The following is a 21133-nucleotide window of genomic DNA, read 5'->3' on the forward strand; positions in this document are numbered from 1 at the left end:
CACCAGTGGTTTTACTTATAACATGCTGCTTATTGCAGCATCCAACACGAACATGGTTTGCATTCTATACAAAGGGGCTCTACTTTCAAGCATTCAGTATAAGGAACATCAATTCATGTTTCTGATTACTGTATTTCAACAGTATTTGTTATCAGTTTTACTGTATTTCTATTAGTTGGTGGATGTGTGGTTTCTAGCATTCAACAAAGCTGCTTACCTGTAGACCCAGTATTACACCACGAGTGCTTCTTTCTATGCTGTATGTACATAAAGACAGCAACAAGCACCTCCGTGTAATCCCATATTCTAATACTCTCAATAACTTGAGATAAAGATTGTTCTAAGCAAGTTTCATCAGACTTGGATAAGCAGTTGTCTATACAAACTCTAAAATGTGACATACAGTGGATAATCAATTGTTTTTTACCACAGACAGTCTACTTTTCCTCTCAGCTGTCTGGATTTCTTATAAAATCAGTAAAACTGCATGACATGCTCAATGTCGTCATTACATGCTTCTTAGATTACTATAATTAAAATTGTCTTTCATAACCCGACAGTTAAAATGAAGTCTTCAGGGTAAGGTTTTGTTTAAATGTCATATTGCTTGGTATGTGTTTTTTTTATTTTTTTTAATCCAACATCCCACAAAAATAAAGCTAAAATAAAAATATTTTTTAGCCATAATATTACATTTTCTTGCACTTCCCTAATTTCCATAGCTAGTTACAATGACTGTGTAAACTTCCTTCCACAGAAATCAGATGTTTAAAACAAAACTCAAATATTATATAGATTTCATAGACAGAAAACAAAACTTGGAACTCGGAACTGCTATGAAACTGCTATTAAGGCAATTTACCCGTTCTCCAGTCATGGCGAAGGGGGCGTTGAACCACTGTTCGAAAGTGCTACAGCTCTTGAAGATGGTGGGCAACAGGAAGTTCAGCAGAGCCCAGAGTTCGGGGAGTTTATTCTGAAGTGGAGTTCCTGTCAGGAGGAGTCTTCTAGGGGCGACGTAATGGGTGTTGAGCACTTGAGTTAGCTTACAGTGGTGATTCTTCATGCGATGTCCCTCGTCTACAATCATGTACTTCCAGCGGATCTGAAAAAATCATCAATTGCTATCAATCACCAACAAGCGTAACATTCTTCCAAGTCAAATATAGATTGACTTCAGTTCAAATAGAAATACTAAAATGTCATTAACCATAACCTAGTACTGTAATACCATCTTACATCCCTTCTGAAAAGCTGTATGGTATTCAGTATGTGTGTAAAACAGTTTTACCTTAGCAAGAATCTGTTTATCCTTTATGACGTACTCGTATGTGGTCAGAAGAACATTGAACTTTCCACTTCGAAGCTGTCCAAGGAGCGAGCGGCGCATTGCTGGTGTACCCTTGAACAAAACATAAATATGAACAATATCACATCAGATATTAGGGTTAGGTTACTGGATTTATACTCGGTTATGTTTTGATGTGAAGTAGCTTTTGTCAGGCATTCAGAGTCACTATGTTGTGTGATGATGTCATTTCACTTGAGAGTTCACAAATCCTGTTAAACGTACCTTATCAGACAATACCTGGTTTGACAAAACTAAAGAAAAGTTGGCAGAAATATTGATAGATGTATAAAAAGTATTTTTTAAATCTGAAACCAGAGTCATATTCAACACTTTACAACCTAAGCATCCATGTGTTAGGAGCCAGGATGGTTTAAAAAATGGAATAAGAGTTGCCCAGCAGCTGAGAGGCTATAGTAAAAACCTATTACTAGGAACAAATGGCAGGTCATGATGTTGTATTGTTGTGTGCTTCTGGTTTCAAATTCTTAATTTTTTCACTTATATGTGCTAAAGCTGATTGGTCATTCAGCAGTTCAAGAATAACTGGATGGATGGACGAGGAAGTACTGACAGTCATATGAACTGCTACTGAAGTGTACCAACTTTAGATAACATTTAGCACAGACAGCACAGAGTAACTTTGTCATATACTTGTACTTGCTAGAACCGAAGTCATTGTATTTTATCTTGCTCTTAATTGTATTAATACTTGTACTGTGATTCTTGAAATGTATTTTGTTTACGACTGTAAGTCGCCCTGGATAAGGGCGTCTGCTAATAAATAAATAATAATAATAATAATAATAATAACTAACCTTATAAGAAATCTTCACCACAGAAGGTGACCATTTATCCAGTTCATACACCCAGTTGGACAAGGTTCTGAAAAGAAGTAGTAGAAGTTCAATATAATAAATCACTGAAAAAAACACTGTATCCTTTAACAGTGTCAGTACAGTTGAAAAGTAACTCAATGTGACCTACATTTGAAGTTGAGTAAATAAACACTCTCTATTGCAAGTTTCGTAAAGGGTGACGTGACAACGGAGGCTATTGCTACTCACGTCTAGTCTTGTGAACGGAACAAGTAAAGGATTGCATTGCTGGATATAGACCGAACAAAAAGACTGTTACTCACGAAAGCGGCACTATGATAAGGTAGGGCCCATTGAGTCTCTTGTGTTCCATCAGGTAAGTGATGAGAGCAATGGTCTGAATGGTCTTTCCAAGACCCATTTCATCAGCTAGGATTCCATTCAGATTGTTATTATATAAGGAAACCATCCACTCCAAACCCTGAACCTAAAAGAGGAAAACAAAAATCAACAGCAGTATGAAATGTATGACATACAATGTGACACAATACATGGAATAGATATAGAAATAAGCTCATTGGGTGTCATTCACAAGACCATGAAAATGTGAATGAATTGATGCAAAAGTTGCTGTTGTTTAATTTATTGTTGCAGCTGTCACATGCTGATGTTTCAATATTTAACTCACCTGATAGTGTTTCAAACTTCCATTAATCAATAGAGAAGACTGTTTTTCCACCCTTTCTGTGACTGCATGGGCCACTCCATAGTATGACTGGATGCATATTTCTCCAGTCTGCATTCTATATTCGTCATCTACATCCTGCTTGGCAGACCTGATGAGAATACACATTATAAAAAAATACAATAAAGTTTACCAGTTTAAACTTTGTAGTTTTACAATACATTTTCTTTATGGAACCAATTTGTCGAGAATAATGACAAGAGTAGTATTTTTTTGTGTGACTATTAAAAACATACTCAATGATATGGCTGGTAGCTCTTTCTGTAACCTCATCACTGTTTGGATCAAGGATCTTCCTTTCTTCTGATTCAGGTCTTGAAAGCTCTCCTTCATCATCCTATGCAGAGTTATTATTAAAATCAGATTGATCAAATGTATATTACAGTGGCACATCCTTCATAAAACGAACTTGACTACACACACCAATGCAAAATTCTGAAGAATTCTTTGTTCCCTCTGAATGTGCATACCATTTTTATGTTGTTGTTTTTTTTTTAATCCAATGATATGTGTTTTCCATGATAAGTATTCTTCCCCTCTGAAACAGTGAGTTTGTCAACGATTCTCCATAGCAAATCTTTAAAACTCATGTCTCAGAAAGTGGTATCAAATATAACTCTTCAATATGCTTGCTGTGTATAGATGTTCTGTATAAAGTTAAAAAACAAAGCAGAATTATCTAACTGCTAAACAAACAACACTATTAAATAAAGTACATACCTCTTCCTCATATTCCGATTCACTTTCTTCACTGTCTGAACGAGGGGCAACTTCATAGCTAAAAGTGAATTAGAGAAATAATAATATAATTCAGTTCCTCTCAATATAACCTTGAATTTCTTACCCAGCCAAAAAATGGGTAAAGTACATGGATTGGACAAAGTTTGAGTGGGAAAAGATGTGTCTTGTCCATGACCTGTGATTCAGGCCACTGTAGTCTGTATTTTCCTTATCACAATACGTTTCACACTTCTGTTGGCTAGATCTGCCAAAACCTGCTTGTGACTGGAGCTCTTCTTTCTGGTAGTGTTTCTGAAAACGTAATCATTCCAGGAACACCAAGTAGACCTACTGAACATGCTGGTCAATGAAACCACTGCAATGAGGGATGAGCTGGCTGCATGGCCACCCACTACCATGTCTCTTGTGAAGTCACAGAGATCCTTCTACTCTTACACACTTTATAACTGGGGGGAGGCTGTGTGGTCCGATGATTAAAGAAACGGCCTTGTAACCAGGAGGTCCCCAGTTAAAATCCCAGCTCACTCACTAACTCACTGTGTGACCTTGAGCAAGTCACTTAACCTCCTTGTGCTCCGTCTTTCAGGTGAGATGTAATTGTAAGTGACTCTGCAGCTGATGCATTGTTCACACACCCTAGTCTCTGTAAGTTGCCTTGGATAATAATAATAATAATAATAATAATAATAATAATAATAATAATAATAATAATAATAAACTCTAGTGGATTACATCATCTCATGTCACGTGACCACATACATTTACATAAAATTGCAGACCGGTGTATTTTCTAATTTTACTTACTTTCACTAATGTACAGTACATCAATATATGTATTTTTGGCTCTCTTTTACCCTAGCAATTCCATGAGACACTTTGATTAAAAATACATACCCAGGATTCATTTCTAGCCAGGCCTCCAGTTGACTGGATTTTGGTGCATCTGTTCCTTGTAAGACTTTGCCAGTTTCCGTTTGAATAACTTTAACTGGAAGTTCACTCATCTGACTGCTTTCATCTATTGGCTGCAAACAGGAATAAGGCCTTTAAATAAATTTGATAGAACATTTGATACAAGAATTAATTAACCCTTTAAGGACTGGGATTGTGTTAACACAGTCATACTGAAGTGGGCTTCTAGGACCGTGATCATGTAAACACGATAAAAAAGAAATTAGTTTTGATGACTTACAGGGCCACCATACTTTGCAGTACAGGCTTGAAACACATATCAATGGATAGGGGAGGGACTGACGTTCACTTCCTGAATGTTTCATGTTTCATTAATATTTTTCAACAACACTTTCATGAAGTATTGTAAGGTACCTTGGGTCACAGAATAACACGTTTTTATACATGTATCTCAAAGCAGAATACATAATAATAATTACTTAAAAAAAAAAAAAAAAAAGTTTATATGGTTTCTGAAGAACATTATAATGTTCCCCAGAGTGTTCTGAAAAAAAGGACACCATTTACAAGATGCTACTGTAAAAAACAGACTTCTAATGAATTTATATAGGAAGAGAGTCAACTACAGCCAAAAAGCGCCTGGTCCTGGGGAAGCATCCCACTGAAAAATGCTTGGTCCTGAAAGGGTTAAATAGCAGTTTGTTTGATTATCAAAACATCATAAATGCCAAGTTCAATGTCCCGGCCTCTCATAAGGGGAAAAAAAAACATTAACTTCTTTTAAAAAAACACAATATTGCTATTTTATACTGACATGCCTATTGCTGACAGAGAAACGTACCTCTCCATCAGGGCCCAGGCTAGTATCCATTCCTTCTCCAATGTCCTCTACTTTCTGTCAATAAAAATGTATATAATGAGAAGAATGTTAATATTTGTATATAATTAAAAGAAAGTTAGTTTTGGAATTTTAGTCACACCAGTCTTACTATGAATACAACTAATAATAATAGTGTAAATAATACTACTACCTATATAATATTTTAATAATAATAATAATACTTCCAAGAATTACTTGGTATTACAAACCTTCTTTTTTTTCTTCTTCTTCTTCTCTTTGGCAGCCTGGGCTGCCTTGTGCTCATAGACCAGGTCAGTCAGGTTAGCCACGTATTCATCAGTCTGTTGTAGCAGGTATGCAAGGCGCTTATCCTTCTTCTGGTCAATCAGTTTACGGTACCCTTCTTCATCTTCCGCCTAAAAGTTTGGAACCAAAAGTCTTTAATAACTATTGGCAAATGATAACAAGCTCACTTCCCTGACCATGATATAACAGTTTATATCTCATGGTGAGACTAACCTTTTTTTCTTTAATGTTTGAGAAGTCTAACAACCATCAAGTAAAATACTTTGAATAGAAAAATCTAAATTGAACTATACCTACGGTATGCACAATCTAATGTACTATCCTTGGCTCTTAAGAGCTGGCAACATAAAGCATCACAGCTCCCTCTAGCAGAGTTATCAAAAGGTACGTTTGCTAGGCAGTGTTCATTATTTTCTGTCAAAGCTAACTGGTGTTATTTCAACAATAAGTATGAACTGGAGAATGTAATAAAAAAAAAAACTCAATTTTGCAAACCAAATTAATAAAATGTAACAATTTTTTTTAAACATATTTATGCCTCCCAACTCCGCTGTTAGTAGGCCGAGAACAACAGACCATTTTTAAATGTTTACCACAGTAATTTTGCAGTTTCCCATGGTTATAGTATGCATTTACCATTAACTTTTTTTTTTTTTTTAATATGCTTTAAATGCCTAACTATGCATTACTACACTTTACTATGCTATTACTAAGTAAATTTTTATAAGGGAAAGGCTAATGCTTTTAAACTTTAAAATGTGTGGGAAAGTACAGTACCTAATTACAATGTTATTTTGACTCTTCAATATAATCCAGTTACATACCATCAGTCTCCTCATTCTTTCTTTCTCAATCCGCTCAGTTTCCTTCTTCTGTTCTCTCTCTGTGTTGGTATGCCAGGTAGCAATGGCTTTGGAAAGTTTCTGAATTTTGCCCGTAACAGAACGGTGATATTCTTTAAAATCTTTTGCATGCTGCAGTATGCTGTTTAGGTATTCCTAAAAATGTGTTAGAAAAATGAAAAGAAAACACATAATAGCTTCAGAAACAATACACGTAGGACTGGTGCAAGACATAACAAATGTTCTGCAACAAAATATCGTATTTTGTCCCATGATTTCTTTACCTGGTGCTTCTGTCTGCGTTTTCTCTCCTGTTCAATCTTCTGCTGTTTCTCCAGCTTTTCTGTCATACGGGCCTCTCTTAAAGTCTGGCGCTTACTCCGCTTGTATGCCTTTGAGTTCAGGGCTGTCTCCAAGGTAGTGTCCCGTCGCATGCATACTACCACCTCTTGCCGCAACTGTGAAAAGACAACACAAAGAGTGACGGGCAATTAGGGGAGATCTGCTACTACTAACGTAAGGTAACGTAAAGATGTTCCTTTTTTGGAAAGATTAAGCATAGTATTGTAAAATATCATGTATTGCAACCGAATGCGTCAGTACAGACAGTATGGTTTTAATGTGGGCCTTTTGACAAGATGTATCAGCTGCTTTACAGGTTAGTCAAGTACACAGCAGGGTTTGTTCCTTTTGTGGCACAAGCTAAAGTATAAGCACATATTAAGCTAAACTTCAAATCATAACTTAAAAAAGCACTTAATCATAGCATAGATTCCAGTGTATCTTGGGAGAAGCATCAGTCTACAATCAGTCACTGTTATTATAACTGTACTGACAAACAAAACAGTACCTGGCGCTGGAAATTCAAAAGTCTTAAGGCCTTCAATTCTACAGTAGCTTTTGTTCGCAAATCCGGTGGCAAGGAACCAGGTAAGTTCTCAAGCTCTTGAATTCTATGAGCAATCCGAGCTTGAAGCCTTGGGAGAAAAAATGAATTGAGTGATGTGCATGTTTGAACAGTAACAGCAATACAATGAAGGACACTGAGTGATCAAAGATATTACCACTTTAGAGACACAGGGGCCAAGTTTCTGGTTCCGCTCCAAATAACTTAGACAAACAAGTTTTTTTTTTTTTTTTTACTTTTGCATAGCGTACCTGTACTCCCGTTCTTGAAGTATCTCCACAGGGTCCAGCCCCTGTGGTTTCTGAATGGGTGTTATCCGGTTCTGTTTTTGCTGGAGTTGAATAGTGGAAGATGGCTGGCCAGGAGGCTGCTGGGGCAGTGAGGTTCCTGGCATAGCTGCAGCAGAGCTAGGAGCCTGCGGGGGTGCAGGAGAAGGCCTTCCACTTGTTGCCGGCACTGGAAGCTTCTGAGGAGTACTAGGGACATCGCCACTCTGGCCTAAGAAAGCAGATACATGTGTGAAGCAACATATTCAGTGTATAACTACAAATATCAACCCTTTCATTGTTTCTACTACATACTGATTATTTTCAAGTAACAATTAAAAAATAATAAAATTACCCATCTAAAAAATAAAAATAAAAATAAAAATAAAGTTTCCTATACTATACTGCAGAACACTACTATAGTACTTTTTGACAGGACTATAGTATTTTGCCCTAAAGCTTAAAGAAATTGAAATATTTTAAAAGTTATCATTTTGTAAAACAAAAAAAAAAAAAAAAAAAACTGTAACATTTTAGTGGTGGCCATGCAAAATATGAAGTGGAACACTGGGTATCCAGATAATATAGTAGTGCACAGACTCCATACCTTCTGGCCATGGCTTAGGACCCATATTAGGAACATGTCCTGGCATCCCTTGTGCTGAAGATGGTCCTGCTTGAGGCACACTCATAGGGTGCATACCCATACCTAAAATGTAGTTGTCACACCAGTCAGTAACATTCACGTAATCAACAGCATCTTCAGCAGTATCGCTAGACAAATTCCCACGGGCACTGCAGGTTCATCATATAATAAAGGGGACTCCTCTTATTTAAGCAGTGGAAGAATTCAATAGTCACACTTCATTTCTTTTTAAAAGTTGCTTGTGTTTTACAGTAACCCAGGGTTTAACTGACCCATTTATTAACAGTACAGCAAGTACATACATTACAAATCATTGAATTAAGGTCTATATAGATTTTATACTGGCAAAATAAAGACTTGCCACTGTTTAGTTCCTGAGTCCTTGTAAAATTTAAAATACCATTTATTTTATAAACCACTAAACCTGTAAACAAAAAAAGCTACCTTACTGTATGTCTACAGACACACTGAAAGAGCCTGTTTTTCATTTTACAGCATGTGTAAGCTACCTGAAGTGCCTGCTGTTTCTTTGCATGTTCACAGTCCTGTTTCCCAAACCCTACAGGAGTTGTATTATTATTATTATTTATTTCTTAGCAGACACCCTAATCCAGGGCAACTTACAGTCGTAAACAAAAATACATTTCAAGAATCACAGTACAAGTATAAAACATAAGAAACACTTGCAATATTGTACTGCAGAAGAGGGGCACAGAGTTTCAGAAAGTTATCTTGAGGGTGCTATACGTTTTTAGCTGGCAAAATAAATATTGCTTGCTGAATATTGACCTCTATGCATGCAAGGCCTTAAATCAGAATGCATTTAAATGACAACCATTTTTCAGAAAAGTACCTGGACATTACCTGAATTGTTTCAACACTTACCAGGTGGCCTATTATATGGAGAACTAACTTGTTGCGGTTGCATCACAGGCAGTGTTCTCTTTCCCTGTACTGCAAGCTGCAGGTTTTCTGGTAACGGCTGCCCCCTGCCAAGGATTTTATAAGCCAGGATCTGAGCCCGAAGCTGCTGCAGCTGAACCGAACTGAAAGGAGAAGCGCTGCGACTCTGCTGCTGAGCCATCACCTGGGGGTCCACAGGCATCATTGGGCCTGTTTGGGTGGGAGTCATCTGGGGGGGTGTGGGGCCACCTCCTGACATTGGACTGGGAGCATGTTCAGGAACACCCATGGGTGATGGGTGAGGGGACAAGTAACCTTCAAAGACAAGGAGGAAGTTTCATTAAAAAGGGTGAACCTTTTAGAAGTGTATTTTACCACTATCAGTAATGCAAAGCTCTGCTGCTTGTTAAAATATCTGTAACGTTAAAAGTGTGATTTTGGTAGATTCTAAACATTAGTGCAGAAGAGGTATTACTGCAATAGTAGTAAGGTGGATACCCTGGCTATGCTGATCCATAGGACTCTGTGGTGGGCCCATTCCAGCATGAAGGGATCTCATTCCCATTCCCTTCATCTGGCCAAAATGCATTTCTTCCCCCATTCCCTTGTCGTGCATACCTTCCATCAGCTAAAGTGGAAAAATGAAAACAGTTCAAGATGTTGAGAAATGTCTTTTTTTTTTCCATTGACTGAGACACAGACCTATATTCTCTGAAACACTCTGGCCTATTAGCTAGAAAATAAAGTGGCCTGATGTATATCAATCTATTTTTAAAAATCTAGTTATTTATCTGGTTATGTGATCAGTAACACATATTAATAACTAAGAATGGTATTAATATTATTGCAATAATGTTACTCAAATTAGAGTCATTTTTCAAGAAATGATTTAGCTGTTAACTAACAGTGCAGTAAGCCATTCAATTTCAACCATTGTCTGTCTGGAGCCTGATAAATAAATAAATAATTCTATAAGCATCCCAGTGGTATTTAGAGCTTATACTTAAAGGCACTTATTCTGCAGTCAGATGTTTTGGTACACTAGGGAAACACTGAAAACAATCAATACAGTACCTTGTGCATCTGGTGCATGCTATCTTGTGGATAATCTCCAGATCCTTGGTTTGGCATGTTGTGTGCAACACTGGGTGGCCCGGGACTTGGCCCCATCATGCTGTGGACTGACCCTGGAGAAGGACCCGGTCCAGGGCTGGGACCTAAAATAGGCCCAGGAGACAGACCTGGCCCTGGAGAAAGACCAGGGTGGGACATTCCACCAGACGGGTCTGTAGGTGTAGACATCTGGACCACTCAAACGTTTGAAGGAAACTATTGAAAAAATTAAAACAATATATACTAGTAAGAAAGGTGCATGTGCATTAAACATGTACAGTTATCTCCAGTTACCTTCTCCTGCAAGTAGGACATAATAGTAAACCTTGACAGTTGCATGGGTCAATGTGTACAACTTTCTGTGCTGTAGCCTATATATTATATCTAGTCAGGGTAAGAACTTGTTAATTCCTACTACAATTACAGCTTTTGAGATACTTTCTCTCAGAGCTGAGCTGGGACTTTCAAGTACAATCACTCAAATAAAAGGTTGGATACTCAAAGTCCCCATACTGTACAAGGATTACATTTCTTTTCACAAAATGTGTTCCAGTTTGTACATAATGTGTTCCAATTTATCAGCAATGTTTTCAGATAAAACACTGGATTTTCATGATATTGATATTCATTAAATAATTGATTGTTGCATTTGTTTAAAAAAAAAAAAAAAAAAAAAAACCTTTTGGTAAATCCCTCACAGTTATAAATAAACAGACTTTACATAACTTTTAAAAATAACTTTATTTGTAATGTATTTTACATTTGTGAATATTACGTCTAAATGGTTCTTCTCTATCCTTAATAAATGAATCTCTATCCTTAATTAATTTCTTAAATTGTTATATTTTAAATTCTGTTATATCTTAAAGATTGACTTACACCTGCAATTCCATTAACTTACACTTCTAGTCACACTCACTCTATGAAGACAGTTTGTTTAGAGCTCAATTCTTTACGTAGCCTAAATATGTATAAATCAAAAGCCTACAGGCACCATTTGAAAAGCTCATTATTTTGCATAATAGATCATATTTTTGAAATGTCACACCTTCTCAGCCTCTGTCATTTGACATCTGATGTATTGCACTTGATGAATAAAAACCGTAATTCTATTTTCCAATAGGTAAGTGTTCATAAATGTCGAGTTTTTATCTTGTAGTATTTGTGTGTGGGAAAGTAATCAAGCCGTTCACACGTGGTTGCAGCTGTATACCAGTATATAATGTAGTATATAATAATTTGAATAGGACATTTTAAACATGTATTACTTTGAATACAGATATAATAATTGTATTTTCCTCAAAGGGCCTGCCTTTATCATAGTCATTTCCACAAAAATCTTCAGTGGGCTAAAAGCACTATGAAGACATTTCTAAAAAAAACAAAAGTAACGTCTTCAACAATAATCTTTTTGAAAATAAAAAAGCTCCCTTGCTTTCGCAGTCGGTTAGTATACTCCCTCGCTCCGTTATGCCAGAATGATCAACAACATGTCTGTTCTCTGACTTCCTGATTTTTTTTTTTTTTTGGTATAAAAAGCACACTCTGCAGGCCTCAACTTTCAAACCTCAAACTTCGCTTACACAAACTTTACCTCACACGCCCCTGGAATATTTAACACAGACAATTACGTGAACTATAAGATGATGTTTTTTTTAAAAAAAGCAACCTACTTGTGTCACATACATTGCGTTTTTGTAACTGCATTATATTTTGTAAATGCCGCTGATTGGATCATGGCTTCCCCTGACTACTGCGTAAATTACCCAGCCCTTACTCAAAATCTGAATTTAAAAAGTTCACACACACAGAGATCGCAAGCAATTTAATAATACACATTATGGCTGGGTTTAAAACAACTATATTGGACCCCATCACAACGGGTCGACATTACATTAGTAACTTCGTTAAAAAAATCGATAATAGTAAGTTCAAGAAGCTACTTCTACTGTACTACATACTATAATAAATTATAAAGGTATGCAGAGACGCAACGCGCAGTAGAGGCGCACGCATTAACCAAATAATATGAAAAACGTATTTGAATGCCATTTACCTTGTTGAAGAATAAACAGAACTATGAATTCTAGGGGGAAAAAAACAATCGACCCATAGATATGATTACATTGACAGCCATCAGCAGCTCCCCTCCCCCTCTGTTTGCTGACATCCAGAGGTTGAGAATTAGCACCACGAATTTTGATTGGTTAGAACGGCAGGAAATGCAACCCATTTAGGAATCTGATTGGTGGATTCCACCATCTATCAAATTTACAGTACAGTAAACCCTGCAGTTTTTACACAGAGTTGCAATAGAAGGTACTGGAATGTAGATTTAGTGTACAAAAGTCGTTGGTTTTTTGGGGGTGCTGGATTGAAGGGTTTTCAAGGACTTGTGGGTGAAACAATACATGTTACCAAATGCCGTGTCTGGCAGCTAGACTTTAACCAAATAATACACAAGTCAACGAAAGAGCGCGTTTTAAATGTCAAATGTATCACACTTATTGGCAGATTAAAATTATTCGCATTTCTCCTGAACAGTTCGAGGGAGATTAATCGAGTGTGATTCCATAATCCTCAAACTATCTCATTTCCTGCATTTTTTTTTTTTTGGTCAACACCATCCCCCTTTGACTTCTCGCGTTGTGTGATATCCTGGCCCAGAATAGCAAACCTTTTCTGACGACGGGGAGGGTTGCTGTGGCGTGGTTTAAACGTTACGACTGTTTTTCATGTTCCGAGCAAAAATCAAAAATGGCCAGGACGGATCAAAACACCAATTCTGACAGTATGACGAATGTTATCAAATTATGTTGGTACCTTGTTAACATACCTGCAAAAATCAAAAGGGTTGATGTGGTCGGATTGAGTATGTTCCGTCTAAAGTGGTTCCGCCTGTTTCAGAGACCTAGTAATGGAGATGTGAAGCTACTAAACAGACTCCGTATGGGTGCAGTGGAGCCCAATGATGTGCTGCTAAAGATTACTGCGGTTTTAGAGGATGAAAGGGTTAATGTAGCTGCTTTGCCAAAATAAATAAATATATAAATAAATAAATACATGTCAATATATGTATTTATTTCAACTATTTATGTATTTCTATATGTGTTCATTTATTTATATATGTATTTATTTTTCATTTTGGCATAAAATATAATTGTTTTTCTCTGTGTCCTGATGTGCTTGCTTATTATTATGTTTTATTAAGTCTTCTCTTGTTTCTCCTGAAACACACACATCTGTTTTCGCCACCTACCTTTCAATCCCACCTGTCCATTGATTGAAATCCTAAAATGACATCAAAACTGTAATTTGAGTCATTAACAAAAATGTTTAGTATTTAAATATTTATTCCGTCAACTTTATATAAGTTTCACCCATTCCACCTGTCAGAAAACAGCAGAAAAGCTTTTCATTTTATGATGGAAACAATGTTCGGGATAAGTCAGGTTAAAACAGACGGAGACAACAATGCTACTTGCAAAATTGTACAATTTGTAGGACAGAATATTAAATCAATACAGAATCAACTGCATATTTGGTACCAGGATGTGATTGATTTACCTTATAAATTCAAAAAGGTTTTAAAACTAACTTCCTGTTAATTGCAATTATTAAGGCATGTACCAAGTTAAATATAATAATAATAATAATAATAATAATAATAATAATAATAATAATAAGTTTACCGAATGAAAGCTTTTTAAATTTCTCTGAGGATAGACAATGCTTTGTTTATTGAACAGCATCAGCATACAGCTGTCTCAGGGTTCCCTGTATGCCATACACTGTTCACTGAACCTTTTCAGTGGAAATAGGATTGCTTCAAAGAGTCATTTATTTGCATATAAACAATGGAATTGAGCTCTGTGTACGAGATAACAATGTCAAAAGCCTGGATTAAATCAAAATTAAGGCGGTGCCATAAACTTTCATTGAATTCAAGCCAGAGTCTCCTCCAGGAGTGTTATTCTTAGGGTAGACACCGTTATATTGCAATCACATTTTTTTTCTTTTTTTTAAAATTTATTGTTATAACAAATATTAACAGGGTGTTTTTATGAAGAACAATGTTTCAAGGAAGCCATTTGCAGTACTATTTTTATTTTATTTTTTATGTGGATAACTTCCTATTTTTCTAACGCTGATAACATGCAGCTACTTTTAAAAGGCCTAAATAAAACAGAGCTGAAAATATCTTGTTCTATTGCAGCAATTACTAATTTCAGCCACAGGGGTGCGCTGGTTGCTAAATGTAAGCGGTACCTCGACTGAAATTCCACTGCCTTAATATAAAATATTGCCAGGCTGTTTTAGCCTAGAACTGCAGGTTTCTTGAATGACTGAAGTTAATCAACAAACTGAGTGTCAACTTAAAATGTCTAAGAACACAACAGAAACAATAAATCCAGCCCAGCAGTTTAGATTAAGCTTTTCTGTGTGATTGGGGCCCAGTTTACAGAGTGATCCTGTTTGGCTGATGTCTGTTTCAATGGAGTGATAACACAGGATAAGGAGTGGGTGGTGCTGCATAACACCATGCCTCAGGTAGACTGTTAGGCAAGAGAAAGCAGTGATTTAAAGTCCATGGTATACTCTTATTGTAAGTGCTAGTCTTAATTCACAAAGGTATTGTTTATATTAAATAGCTATTGCCTTCACATGTCGGTCTAAGGGGTTATCCTGAAAATCAGAGGTGTTCTTTCAACAAGATTATGCTTGTAAAACAATGTTAATTAATACATATTAAAGTACTTTAAATACACTTGTCACAGAAATAAAAGTGAGTGCAAAACACAACAGGAATACACAATCATGTAATTTCCAAAGCATAATCATTTTATTGATTTGAAATTTTTAAAAAAAGTGCAGGATGGTTACAGTTGGCTTAAACACCAAAAGATTCAATAACAACTTCTTATTAAATGTCATCATATTAGCACTAATTAAATATTTATCAGGGAGATCTCTGACGTGGTGGACCCACCTTGTTCAGTTTGCCTTATGTGTCATGTTAAGGATGGAAATAAGATAAATATTAACATAGTTCTTAATGCTAGTGTTACTGGTTTCTAATTGAAATGTCTAAATAAAAGATATTTTGTATATTGTAGCTGTTAAATAATTATCTTCTGGTTGCTCTGATAAAATCATTTTGTAGAGTAGCGACCAAGACGCAGATCCAATGAGGTGAGCAGAGGGCAGATAATAGTTTGTTAATTTTATGAAATTGCATGACTTGATACAACAATAAAAAAGATCTACAGCTATAAAATTATGATTTGTACAAGTACTTAATTTGATTTCAAACAGTGGAGCATTCGTACAACACTTAGTTGCTTCTTTGATACAATGAAGATACCTAACAATCGATACAGAGATACTGTAATGCAAACCATGCCATCTTCTGCGGAAGTTGCCATTTCCATAGTTACATCATTGATGAGTCACATGCTCAAAGAGTCTCTCCTGATTTACCATGTTTTCTTGTTTCTCGAACCCCAGAATCATCCAGCCTACACGAGGAAACATGTACATTCTTGACACACTGTGTTTTCAGCTCTTAAGCAGTTGCAGATTTCAAGTTAGCTATAACTTTTTATAAGTAACTTGAAATCTGCAACTTTTAGGAGCTGAGAACAATTTAAAAAGGTCTAATTAAGCACATTATTAGTTCAATTAAGGGTCTAGTTAAGTAATTGAGAGCTCAGTTGGAATGAAACCCAGAAGACACATGGGGTCCCCAGGACCAGGGTTGGGAACCATGCACTATGTACATCTGATAATCAGAAGACGCAAACCTGAAACCTGTTTTTACCAACCAAACCAGAACCCTTTGAAATACAGGCAATGAGTCAGTGAATGGAATTTGCCATAGCATTTCACGACTGCCTGATTAAAGAGCACTTTTTGGTATCATTTATTTATAGATTTGTTTTTAAAAACTGTTATGTCAACAAAGCTACACTGAGATGAGCAGGTGATGTAAAGGCCGTGCCTGTTAGATAAACATTCACCCCGACTTCATCTTGCATTTAAATTAATGATGGAACCATTATGCGGCAAGTGACAAAGGCAATGAAAATGTACCATCTGGACATGCAAATGGTCCACTTAGTCAATACAGAGCATCAAAACTGTACTCAAATGAGCATTTGCTCGGGTAAAATTAAGAACACAAAATGCTCAATGCTGATTTGCAGGCAAATCCAGGTTAGCATCTTGCTTTACTTGAGAGTTTGCATGAAAGACCTACACTGTGAAAGATAATGTCTACCTGACATAAAACCACACTATTCAAATCATAAGAATAAAATAGCTTAAAGAAAATGCTTTTATCAGTGTTGTTTTTAATTAAGAATCAAGGCCTAGAAAGTATTCTAATTCTAATGTTCAGGTAATACAAGTATGCTGATTCAATTGGGATATTAATAAACTATTTTAAACCATGAATTGTTTACATGCCTCTTTGAAATGAGTAAAAATGAATCTTATGTATGACTGACATTGTTTAACTTTGAAATGCTCTTTTGTGTTGTCTGTGCTGTGTATAGTTTGTTTGGGAGAAAAAGTTTTCTTCACTGCCCATTGACCTCTGCTCTGACTTGGACTTCGCTATGAAATACAGAAGTCAGCATCAGAGCAGGGAAGGTAGTATTTTGAAATAAGAGTATAACTTCAGGACTTTTTCAGAAACAGTCATGAAAAGATCAATGAATACCAAATCTTTTTTTGTTTGTTTTTTTACATTCTAATTAATGAAAACAGACTTTAAAAATTAAAGTATGATTTAGATTTTTGTGATTTTTTTAAATATGCCACTGTCAAAAAGCTAAGAATGGCCAGTCTTGCTAGGCCCAGCCTACAATTTTCCTGTACTGACAGGATTCTGGGTTTAACTGAATAATGCTAAGGTCATCTCTTGGGCAAACCCAGAATAAAGTGTGAAACTCATGTTTGGCTTCTAAACACAATAAGCCAGCCACTGGCTCAACACATGGTATTCTGGAGGCATTCCCTCATGGAAACAAAGAACCAAGCAAACAGAACCAGATACTAATGAACAACACTCCCTAGCCAATGGCCAACCTGCTGAAGCCCAAATATTACATAGCTTGACATTATTCTGTATATTTTTTTAGTGTGAATCTGCATGCAGTTTTAAACTATTGAAACTAGGTGCGTATGAATTAGCTCTTATTAACAGATGAAGTGTGGTTTGTGCTCAGTGGGTGGCACTATAGATATTGTCAGATATTTTCAGAGTTTTATTTTACCATTGGTGGGGTTCAGTAGAGGAGGGTTCCCATCTTCTACATCAATGGGAGTCTCCACTAATACCCATTGGTTGTGTGTGCTGCTACCTCCATCCTTCCCTCCGCTACCTGTGCAACGGTGTCTCCCTCTGGGGGAGGGGGCCCGGGTGTACCAGCTTCACCTCCTTGAGGGTGCTTCCGTTGGGACAGACTGGGGCCCACGAACCAAACCCTACTACACTCCCGTCTCCACACTCCAGACCACTACACGCAACCTTCCCTCCACATTTGAAATAAGTAACAAACCTCACATGAATTCACAGACATTCCCTCTGTCCTTTTATTCTCAAAAAGGTCATACAGGCCTGGTTTTAAAATACTGCCCTGCACTAATAAGTAGAAAACAATATTTGAAACACTTTTTTACAAAAAAAATTAAATAAAATTCTATGCAATATTCTGTGTGTTTTATTTTTTTAATATACATATGCACTGAATCTGTCAATGCTGTCATATTCCTGTATTTATTAATGTTACAGCTTTATTTTTGGTAGCACAGGTGTAAATTGAACAATTTATATATACTACAGCCTCACATTGGGGTCTTTAGTCTTTATTTAGCCAAACTAACAGCTTCTACACTGTACAACAGTGTTATTCCTATCTTGGCTCACAATGGGGACAACTCTCGTTTACAGTAAAGTAAACACAAAAGCAACCTAATATGCATCAGTATAATTGCCAGATCTGTACCTGACCTTATTTGCAAAAAAAAATCAAATTTCCCCTATTTATAGTCTTTCACCCTGAACACATTTATTTAGCTTGACACATTACTGAAAACAAATAATTTACATTGTGTTATTGATAATACCAGAGTCCCTTATTATTTCAGGGCATATGTAAACTCGTTAGAGAACATTTGCATTCTCTAATGTCTGAACAGGAACATGTGCAGCCTGCACATGATGTTTTCCAATAAGAGTCAGGGAACTTGAACAATAAATAAATAAATATATGTGGTTTGGGTCTGTATTATTATTATTATTATTTACTTCTTAGCAGACGCCCTTATCCAGGGCGACTTACAATTGTTACAAGATATCACAGTATTTTTACATACAATTATCCACTTATACAGTTGGGTTTTTACTGGAGCAATCTAGGTAAAGTACCTTGCTCAAGGGTACAGCAGCAGTGTCCCCCCACCTGGGATTGAACCCACGACCCTCCGGTCAAGAGTCCAGAGCCCTAACCACTACTCCACACTGCTGCCCATAGTAGTCAACACTTTGAGATATATATGTTTGTTTGTTTGTTACTTTTTGAGCCTGAATTTCCCTGTAAGATTAACTTTCTTTACCTTTCAGTTTTCACTTCTCATCTGATTTAAAGATATTATATTCAGCTGATCCTATTAAAAACATACTAATTCCCAACTTGTTTTCAAAGATTTTTCCACACTACCTAGTCCACGAAGGTCAAATAAACGAAATAATAATCTTTAATATTTTAATAAAAGAATGAGATGTTTGTACTGTCAACATGATTAAATCTCAGTATTGACATTTGAAGCTATCATATACTGTACATACAGTATATTCTCTACTCCTCACAAAATAGAGCGTGAAATCACTGTCAAAAACATGTCACAGAGGTCACAGGACAGGCTGTTGACTGGGGGAACAATCGACAAGTATTTAACAGTGCACGGGTCCAGCACCTTGCATTGCTGATATAGAAGGGAAGGAGTGGCTGCATGTTGGTGAAATATACAAGGTAGTCGGAGCCTGGGATGGAGCCTGGTGGATCGCCAACAAGCTAGACAGACACAGCATTACATCCATAGGTCCACCAAGGCCATGTACCGGTCAGTTTAGATTCAATTAAACAAAACAAAACTCCAGTCGCTATTGTAAAGCATGGGTTTTAAATTGCTGATTCTCTTATACAGTATATAAAATATACAAATAAAGCAAAATAAATACAGTTCACCTATTGTTATAATCACACTGCTGCTATACATTGTTCATAATTACATTTCTGCTATTACACATAAGTAAAAAATAAAAATATTAAACGGCATGTGGACCTCTCCTTGATCTTGGTGAAAATCCCCTTTGTTAAAGTAGAATATCAATGTAGAATTAAATATTTAAAAAAAAAATAATATTTCTTCCCATTCAAATCATCAAATATACTAAAATCTACCCGATATCAAGGATATAGAATCTCAATCACTGACTTTCCCAACCCCTTGACAGTCAAACCACGCCCCTGTCTTGTCTGTTCATGGATATTCATGAGGGCCGGCCATTTCCGACAGCACTTCAGCGATAAAAAACTTTTGTCAGGCCAAGTGAATACAGCGATCGTAGAAGTAATAACACGTATGTGTCTCTAAACAAATCCAAGTGAATCTTGATGAAAAAAATAGTTTTTAAAAGAGAAAGCTTTGAATAGGAAATGAAGCAGACTTTACATTATAGACATAGGCTAAAACTCGCCACCAAAACTCTTTGGATTCCCATGATGCACCGCGTCGGCGGGGACGGAAAAAAGGAGGAGTTGACTATCTTGTGTATATAAAAGATCTTTGCATCTTTTATAAAGTGGGCCACATTCCCGCTTTGAAAATTCCACCTACAAATTTCACCAACATGCAGCCACTCCTTCCCTTCTATATCAGCAATGCAAGGTGCTGGACGCATGCGCTGTTAAATACTCGTCGATTGTTCCCCCAATCAACAGCCTGTCCTGTGACCTCTGTGACATGTTTTTGACAGTGATTTCACGCTCTATCCAACTCGTACCCGTAACTTTTTGAGTCGCAGTCGTAACTTTGTGATTTGTACCCGTTGCTTTTCTTGAGTCATACTCGTATTTTTTATTTGTACTCGTAATTTTCTGATTTGTACTCGTATTTTTTTATTTGTACTTGTATTTTTGATAAAAAATGAGCAGTATTATACTGTTCATTTTTATTTTGGGAAGTATGAGGGCCTATTTTAATTGAAAATGATGTCTTTGAAAAAGTGTATTTGATCTGAAACCACACACTGTATACTTTATCTATAGAGTTTGAATATGCATGTAAGGATTGTCATTGGATAGACATTGCAGCTCCTTAAATATTGTAAGTCAAAAATGAAACACATGATCTTCTTTTCTGCAAAATCACTCAAGGCATGCAGTACCCGACTAAAACCACTGTGATGAGTAAATGGAAAAGCGGTACATGCTTTTTTATTTAAATTTTTAAAGAAATCAATATTTTATGCTTAAATGTTGTGTACATTGATTGTTATGTCTGTAAAATAAAAAAATGAAAAAAACATTTAAAGCTAAGTGCTTTGGTTCAAAACATGTAGCTGTGACTACATTCATTAATTCACCTGCATTTTAAAATCAGCATTTTACCTGCCAAACACTTTTGATGGCTCATTAACTGCCAGATATTAATGTGGACTTTATGTTTTGTTTACA

The 21133-nt window shown here is 36.3% G+C and overlaps 1 protein-coding gene across 3 annotated transcripts in view; it reads right to left on the reverse strand.

Moving 5' to 3' along the window:
• The window catches only part of LOC117403483 (probable global transcription activator SNF2L2), a 40310-nt gene extending 27723 nt beyond the window's left edge, over positions 1–12587 (reverse strand). For all 3 annotated transcript variants that reach the window (XM_034902487.2, XM_034902486.2, XM_034902485.2), the window contains exons 1-19: positions 12445–12587; positions 10350–10604; positions 9774–9903; positions 9258–9590; positions 8334–8435; positions 7712–7958; positions 7404–7530; positions 6838–7011; positions 6536–6709; positions 5654–5821; positions 5406–5459; positions 4547–4677; positions 3632–3689; positions 3148–3248; positions 2855–3002; positions 2490–2653; positions 2167–2233; positions 1292–1402; positions 863–1105 (exon numbers count right to left, since the gene is read on the reverse strand). In XM_034902487.2, the coding sequence (XP_034758378.1) occupies positions 863–1105; positions 1292–1402; positions 2167–2233; positions 2490–2653; positions 2855–3002; positions 3148–3248; positions 3632–3689; positions 4547–4677; positions 5406–5459; positions 5654–5821; positions 6536–6709; positions 6838–7011; positions 7404–7530; positions 7712–7958; positions 8334–8435; positions 9258–9590; positions 9774–9903; positions 10350–10577 (2760 nt within the window). In that variant the 5' untranslated portion in view covers positions 10578–10604; positions 12445–12587. The remainder of the gene's footprint in view (positions 1–862; positions 1106–1291; positions 1403–2166; positions 2234–2489; positions 2654–2854; positions 3003–3147; positions 3249–3631; positions 3690–4546; positions 4678–5405; positions 5460–5653; positions 5822–6535; positions 6710–6837; positions 7012–7403; positions 7531–7711; positions 7959–8333; positions 8436–9257; positions 9591–9773; positions 9904–10349; positions 10605–12444) is intronic.
• Between the last annotated feature and the right edge of the window lie 8546 nt (positions 12588–21133).

This window comes from Acipenser ruthenus, chromosome 2 (genome assembly GCF_902713425.1).
Source record: "Acipenser ruthenus chromosome 2, fAciRut3.2 maternal haplotype, whole genome shotgun sequence".
Classification (NCBI taxonomy): Eukaryota; Metazoa; Chordata; class Actinopteri; order Acipenseriformes; family Acipenseridae; genus Acipenser; species Acipenser ruthenus.